At 39.7% G+C, this 8,268-nt stretch overlaps 1 protein-coding gene across 1 annotated transcript; it reads left to right on the top strand.

Moving 5' to 3' along the window:
• The first annotated feature begins 1,212 nt into the window (after nt 1–1,212).
• Nucleotides 1,213–4,792, top strand: snrpa1 (small nuclear ribonucleoprotein polypeptide A'). The gene is made up of 9 exons (XM_055900286.1): nt 1,213–1,777; nt 1,938–2,085; nt 2,184–2,262; nt 2,492–2,538; nt 2,714–2,816; nt 3,190–3,269; nt 3,630–3,708; nt 4,094–4,187; nt 4,355–4,792. The coding sequence occupies exons 1-9, from the start codon at nt 1,696–1,698 to the stop codon at nt 4,645–4,647; spliced, it is 1,005 nt and encodes a 334-aa protein (XP_055756261.1). The 5' UTR covers nt 1,213–1,695; the 3' UTR covers nt 4,648–4,792.
• Nucleotides 4,793–8,268: the final 3,476 nt, after the last annotated feature.

The following is an 8,268-nucleotide window of genomic DNA, read 5'->3' as shown; positions in this document are numbered from 1 at the left end:
AAACTAATACAGTTTAGTATGTTCATTATCTTTGTAAAAGATTACATCCATACGCACAATTACCTCTGCACATTTATTGCCGGCGTTTCGGTCAGTAACCAGCAAGACAAGACAGACAGAAATTTTGACAACAATCATCAGCAATGATTTCACGGTAAGTCTATTGCACCTGTTGTATTCAGCACATGTGACAAATACAACTTCATTTTATTTGAATGTACATATACTGTAGATCCTGTGTGTATGAGTCATCTTTTAGGATGAACTGAACTGTTATGGGGCTGTTATTCCCAGCATCACAAACAAGAGAGACAGACAGTATGGCAATGTGCATGTTAATGTTCATCTTTAATGACTGTTTCGCATCACAACATATTACACTATCAGTGTCCCACACACATGAATTCACTCCACACAGTTTTAAAAAAAGTATCAAAATCCCTTAAATGTGGGTCCCACCCTTCCTTACCCTTCAAGATTAAATTATTTATTTCACTTTGATGCTGACCTAGCAGGTCGCTGGATTTCCCCTCAGAACCCATGTTATATTATTTAACTACTCCTTTAAAAGACAATAAGCACACAATTGCAGAGCTAAAGCACAAGTCCGTTTATAACACATAAAAGGATGAGCACACCATCAGGAAGAAATGGAGACGGGTCCCAATTATAGCAAAGATGAGGATGAGGTGCCCTGCTTACCGTCCTTTGAAGTTTTGGGCGAGGTGAAGCTGAGAAAGATCTATTAGTAACCTACCTGTGGGTAAATAACACGCTAAATGGGATTATCATTATATATGAACAGAGGATATCTAATTGTAATTCAGAAACATGTTATGCCTAGGTGACTTTCAAAGAAGTTGCCTTAACTGAGAAACCAAAAGATCACTGCACTCCCTTATTGATATTTGTGTGGCTCAGTTGGTAGAGCATGGCACTTGCAACACCTGGGTTGTGGGTTTGATTCCCATGGGGGGCCAGTGGGAAGCAACATGACAATGTAGGTACTCATTACTGTAAGTTGCTCTGAATAAGAGCATCTGCTAAATTACTAAAATTCAACCAAATTAAGAGATGTAGTTTGACCGTGCAATCTCAATTATCATCTCGCCTCTTCCTCTCTGATAATACCAATTGGATAATACCTAAACTGACCTGTGGGTGGCAGCAATAACCCGGAAAGCATCTAGTCCGCCAGAAAGTTACAAGAAGAAGGGTCCGGGATCCTTGGGACATCCCTACCCCATTAATTATGACATTTTACATGTTTAGGGTAGAAGTTAAGGTTAGGGTTTGGGGTTTAGGGTAGGGACGTCCCAAGGATTCCAGATCTCACTGACTGAAGAAGAAGGGGCAAGTGTGCAGCTATCTCGGTCTGGTGAAACCCTTATCAACTGAATACGGTTCTGGGCAGCTTCTAGACAAATACATAGTCACCCCCGTGAGTTCCTGACAGTTATCTTTGAATGATAATCAAGTCATCATCAGACGCACTTATTGAACCTATTAAGATCTCAGCGCTAGAGCGCGCTCGATGAAATTTGACCAGTTATTATTTTACACCGAGTTGCATTGTGGGAGTGGTCTTACTTCCGGGCGGCAGCGTGTTGAAAAAGCATTGTAAGGACTGGATTTTTTTTAAATCAAGAAACCCGCTTATAAACATTTTTTTTGATTTCACAGTTAGCCGTCGTTATGGTAAAATTATCGGCAGAGCTAATTGAGCAGGCTGCTCAGTACACAAACCCCGTGCGCGACAGGGAGCTGGATCTGCGAGGTAAATAAACCTGCGCATTTCATGCTAGCTACCTTGAGAAGCTAACTCTGGTTGGCTAGGCCTTCGCACTGTAATAACTGATGGAAAGTGATTGCTAACTGCTAGTTACATCACAAACGATCCGGCTAACCTTATGCTGGTATGCTCTGCTCTCATTTAGGTTACAAAATTCCTGTACTTGAAAACCTTGGGGCTACACTTGACCAGTTTGATACCATCGATTTCTCTGACAATGAAATCAGAAAACTGGACGGCTTCCCTTTGCTCAAGAGGCTCAAAACGCTGCTCATGAACAACAACAGAATATGGTAACTTTCGCAGTAATTGTTTTGTCTAGGATTGCTAGAATTCGTTTTAAGGTTATCTTCCTAGCTAGCTATCACTGTGTTTTGTGTGCTCCCCACAGTCGTGTTGGTGAAAACCTTGAACAGGCATTGCCGAGTATGAGGGAACTGATCCTCACAAGCAACAACATCCAGGAATTGGTGAGTTATCACACATCCCATCAGTGAATGGGTCAAGGCCTTATCAGATCTTTTTAAAGAATTACTGATTGGGAGCATTTTACTTATGCATGTTGTTGATTGGAAAAATATGACCTGTGCTGTTATTTAACAATATTTGTGACATGAGTGTGCTCCTGTGTCACAGTGGTTGAACCATCGATTTGTTTTTAATGTGTTGGCATGTTTTTAAATGTGCTTTTACCTCCAGGGTGATTTGGATCCGCTAGCCTCAGTGAAGACATTGACCCTTCTCAGGTATCTCTTGATCAATACTTGCATCTACTACAATACCTAGTAAAGTCAGATTCATGCATTAGGTTGCTATCAATTTCACTGTAAATTGCAGGACAAGATGAGTTGCTATATTTGTGCAACTAAATCCTGTGTTTTGTGAGTCAATATCGTAATCTCTGATTTTGTGACATCTCAGTCTCCTAAGGAATCCAGTGACCAACAAGAAGCACTACAGGCTCTATGTCATCAACAAAATTCCCCAGATTCACGTGCTTGACTTCCAGAAGGTCAAGTTAAAGGTAAGTGCATGCCATCGTTCAGAAACTAAGAGTTGTAGCTTTATAGAAAAGCGTTGTCATTACCAGGTCCAAAGGGTTGTCATCTATAACACAGGTCAGGTTGTATGAAACAACGTTGTAATGATGTAGGCCTTTAGTCAGGGCAAACAATCACATACCATTGGACTTGGCCTACGAAGGCCCTCGTTTTTTTATCTTTGCAGTGTAGTGCCTGCAGAATAGAAGGAAATGTATAGGAGAGCTCTGTCTTTCTAGGCATGCTAAGAGAGTGCTGTATTTGTATGTTTCTCCCAAACGGCTGTCCGTCCTTCTCGTGAAGGTGTCGTTGTCTGATTGAAAAAGCTCTCACTTTAACTGTGATGTATTACCATAGGAGCGTCAGGAGGCGGAGAAAATGTTCAAGGGCAAACGAGGTGCTCAGCTTGCAAAGGATATTGCCAAGCGGACCAAAACGTAAGATGAAAGTCCCCGTCGGGCGGCAGCTCCTCAGAATCACTGGACACTGGCTGGTGGGGGTGTCGGACAATCACCGGAACACTCTAGAATTGGACTATCTGCACCACCGATCACTCTTGTAGATGGGGTGTTGCGTAGCAACTGGAGTATCTAAACATGTGTTGACACAACTACTGTAAACACCCCCCATGCAACAGTGTTTCTTAGGAGCGCCGTCTCAATGGCATTTCCTGTCGTATCAGTTTATTTGACTCAATAAGAAAAGATACTACACCTGAGATACTACACTGGTTGAGAGGCTAGAGAAGCACCCATCCCCTCCATGTTCTCTCTAACTCTGCTGGTGTGCGTTCTCAGGTTCACCCCCGGAGCTGCCGTGCAGCAGCCTGAGAAGAAGAAGATGGGACCATCTCCCGCTGACGTGGAAGCGATCAAGGCACTTCATAATTTATTTATACATTTTATTTAGCGCCAGAAAATGTACACTGGCTGTGTAGTTTGTTCCTTTTGGCCAGCTTTCATTCCACAGATTGTGTTCAAACTCATTGCAACACATGGATTCGACCTACGTCATTGTTTTCAGACAGTGACACACTATAGCGTGGACAGCTCAGTTTCTGTACCGCTATTCCACCTACCTAATGTCATTTTCACAATTTTAATGGTCAATTTATGGTCTGCTAAACAAATGAATGTAACGGGACTGGCAATCTACTCTAATGGTCCTTTCAAAAAGAGTCTGTTCATCAAAACCCAAATGCCTATCTAATGTAATGGTTCTGTATGTATGAACTAATACATTTGTTCTGTGCCCTACCCAGAATGCAATAGCGAACGCCTCGTCTCTGGCCGAGGTGGAGAGGTTGAAGGGGATGCTGCAGGCTGGTCAGATCCCCGGACGGGAGGTCAGACAAGGTGTGTACAGGCGAATACATCTTCTCATACGACATGTCCAAGGCATGTACTGTGTGTCTGAGTATTTAAATGAGCCATCGATGGACAAAGTAAACAGCATTATGGGGCAGAGGGGTTTGCATATATGGTTCTTTGACTGTTTCCGGTCTTTATTTCTCTTGTTGCAGTCCCCCCGGAAATGGTGGAGGTGGAAGAGGAAGAGGAGGAGAACGGGGTTGTGCATATGCAACGAGAGATACAGACAGAGGAAGGAAATGGAGTGGAGGAGATGGAAGAGGATGTAGTGGAGGTACAGGGAAAGGTGGAGGAGGTACAGGGAAAGGTGGAGGAGGTAGCTGTCAAGGAGGTAGAGAAGGTAGAAAAGGAAGAAGAGAGGGAGGAGGGTAAAGAACAAGAGTCTGAGGAAGATGAGTCTGAGGATGATGATATGGATGAAGACTCACCGGTTAACGGATCATGACTCACCGGTTAACGGATCATTTTATGCGGATCTCATGTCTCAAGTCTTGCTTGATTTGTAAGTTTATATTTGTTGAACATGCATGTAATGCCATTTTTGTTATTTTGAGAAATGAAAATACAATAAACATTTTTTTACAAAACTATGCAACCAATGATTACTGATCCAGAATAAACTGTCTATACAGTCTTATCCAATACAGTCATACATAATGATTACTGATCCAGAATAAACTGATGTCTATACAGTCTTATCCAATACAGTCATACATTTGTTAATACATTTCCAGATTTTTTTTTCACTTTAAAAGGGTGTGATGGATTTTTTTTTAAATATCAGACTTATTATTGCACACAGAGTGAGTCCATGCAACTTATGTGACTTGTTAAGAACATTTTTACTCCTGAACTTATTTAGGCTTGCAATAACAAAGGGATTGACTCTAGACATTTCAGCTTTAAATGTTTAATTAATTTGTAAAAACATAATTCCACTTCGACATCGACAGTAAGATGGCGCCGACAGAGATGGTCGCCTCGCTTCAGGTCCTTAGGAAACTGCAGTCATTTTTGTTGTTGTATTATTTCTTACATTGTTAGCCCAGAAAATCCGCAATCACTGAGAGTGGCTGCTGCCAACATACAGACACATCTCCTGACACTTTAATACATTTAATAAATGGTTTTAATAAAGGTATCACTAGTCACTTTAAAAATGTTGATATATCCTACATTACTCATCTCATATGTGTATATACTGTATTCTATACCGTCTACTGCCTATGCTGCACGGCCATTGCTCATCCATATATTTATATGTACATATTCTATTCATCCCGTTACATTATTTTTTTTAACCTTTATTTAACTAGAGAAGTCAGTTAAGAACAAATTCTTATTTTCAATGACGGCCTAAGAACAGTGGGTTAACTGCCTTGTTCAGGGGCAGAACAATGTATAAGGTAGTCGTTGTGAATTTGTTATTGTGTGTAGGCCAGTGATAAGTCTAAATTCAATAAATTTTAAATGTGGGCTGTAACACAAAAAAATGTAGAAAAATTCAAGGGGTGTGAACTTTCTGAAGGCAGTGTAGCTAGTGCCTACCAGTGGAGGCTACTGAATGGAGGATGGCTCATAATAATGGCTGGAATAGAGTCAATGGAGTGGTATCAAACACAAAAACATGAGCTGTTCTCCCCTCAAAAGTGTAGTATTTGGTCCCATATTCTTAGCATGTAATAACTACATCCCGCTTGTGACTACAAACTCGTTGGATGCATTTTTGTGTGTTTTGGATGATGTTTTACCCAATAGGAACTGAATGGTGAATGGTAAGTAGGTAAGATGTTCCTGAACACTTCAAAATGAATCCTGATAATGTAATGATTAAGAAAAATCATGAATGAATCATGAATAATGATGAGTGATAAGATTACAGAGGCTACAATAAAACCTTTCACCATTACCAATAATATCATTTATTTTGGGGGTATGATCTTTGTGCCTCTGTAACTTTCACACATCATTATTCACAATTAATTTATGATTATCCATAATCATGGTAAAATCCACATTCATGTAAAAGTGTTCCCGAAACATCTTCTATTCCTACTTACAGTAAAAGTGACTCCAAAATGACACAATACAGTATTCATCATTCAGTTCCTATTGGGAAAAATATAACCCAAAACAAAATGCAAATGCATTCAACAAGTGTGTGGAGTCAAAATATTGATGTAGTCATTGAATGAAAGGAATATGGGACCAAATACTAAACTTTTGACTACTTCAATACACTTTAAGTGAATTTGTCCAAATATTTATGACTTCCTCAAATGGGAGGACTAGATATGTAAAGTTAGCCCAGTTGCCGTCTCTGTTCAGCCATACATTCCACTCCTTGCTACTCCTGTGATTTGCCAAATGTGCGGTGGAGTGTTAGCTAAAAATACTGGTACCCAGACTAACATAAAGTGTCTTCATTTCTAAACGGTAAAACAGATATGTATACAAATAAAAGGTGATGTTCTGTACTGATCCAAAATCCAAAATGCTGGAGTATAGAGACAATTTTTTTTTTAAATTGCTTCACTGTCCAAATACTGTGCTATGGAGGTGAGTGTATGTCAAATGTACTGATGTAATCAAAGTTCTGATCTGTTTTTACACTTTTTTACACACAGCACCACCCCAACGTCAACATATGTCAAAACGGCACATTTCTGTTTTGTAGTAAAAAATATTGAGAAAGATAAGTGTTTCCAATGACATCATCAGCCAATTAGTAGACAGTTAGTAGGCAATACATACTCACAATTGGTCAAAATGACACGATGCACATCGATGATGTCATTGGAAACACTTATCTTACTTTATCTTTTTAACAACAAAACATAGAAATGCACCATTTTCATATATGTTGATGTTGGGGTGGTGCTGGAGGTGATGCATAGGAAGTAGAAAAATGCTGAAGTTTCTCCTTACCTCACATTTTCACTGGGTATGACCAACATAAACAATAAAAAATTGTAATCTACCTACAGAAATGTTTAATTGATGTGTTCTATCTGAAAGCCTATGGGCGGGTTTCCAGGACACAGATTACACTTATTCCTGGATTAAGAAGCATGTCCATTTAAATTGCTTTTGTGTACAGGATTATGCCTAATCTGTTTCCGGGGAAACCTGCCCTATTTGTATCTATACTTCAAAGGAGCTGGTCCTTGCAAACAAAAGGGTGTGATTAATTTATGTTTGTAAGTGGCATATTTATTTATTTTGTCATTTGTGTCAGTAAAAAAAAATATACTGGCTGGCCTCAGAGCCATACAAAGGATATAACTTTTTTTTGTGTACCTCCAAAACATATGATATGTACAAATGGTCTGGTTACTTAAAGGGGCAATCAGCAGTTTCAACATGCATGTTTGAATTGTTTCGAGGACAACTTTAGCATTTCAGCAAGTTAGCAACTTTAGCTAACCACAAGTGTTTTGCAAATACTTAGCATGTTAGCTAACCCTTCCCCAACCCTAACATTAACCATAGTAGCCTAACCTGCTATGCTAGTTAATCTAACCTGTTACATTAGTTCACCTAACCTGCTACGTTACTACACATAACCTGCAAGCTGCTATAGTTAGCCACAAATGCTAACACAACAAGCAGCCTGGCCTCAGAACAAGACATATGATACTATAAGTCCTCCAATTCGTATGATATTGTATGATGATTATTCCATTCGTAACATAACGTATCCAGGCCAAACTCTAGTGGATTATGGCGAATTTAGGCATATTTGAAATGGTGAAATTATGGTATGTGGTGGAATTTTATTTCCATGGCCATTTCCTACCATCTACTAGGGGCAACGAGAGAGCCTATATGTAGGTTCACGATAGCTAGGACGTTTGGGATGGGGTTGATGATGGACTTAAACAGGGATCTACAGGTCAGAGGATTGCAGGTTCAATCCCAGTGGTAAGACAATTGTTTTGTAATATTTGTTTTGTTTTAACCTTATCCCTAACCTTAACCCTTACCTTAACCACTGAAGCTAAAATTGTACATTAAGCTCTGTACTCCAGCATTTTGGATTTGAGATAAAATTATGAATACGAGG

The sequence above is a fragment of the Salvelinus fontinalis genome, chromosome 35 (assembly GCF_029448725.1).
Source record: "Salvelinus fontinalis isolate EN_2023a chromosome 35, ASM2944872v1, whole genome shotgun sequence".
Lineage (NCBI taxonomy): Eukaryota > Metazoa > Chordata > Actinopteri > Salmoniformes > Salmonidae > Salvelinus > Salvelinus fontinalis.
This window is presented reverse-complemented; position numbering and strand designations above follow the sequence as displayed.

Coding starts and splice junctions, on each gene's coding strand:
- snrpa1 (XM_055900286.1), top strand. CDS start 1,696: ATGGTAAAATTATCGGCAGAGCTAATTGAGCAGGCTGCTCAGTACACA. Junction 2,086..2,183: donor ATGAACAACAACAGAATATG/GTAACTTTCGCA, acceptor TGCTCCCCACAG/TCGTGTTGGTGAAAACCTTG. Junction 2,539..2,713: donor AAGACATTGACCCTTCTCAG/GTATCTCTTGAT, acceptor GTGACATCTCAG/TCTCCTAAGGAATCCAGTGA.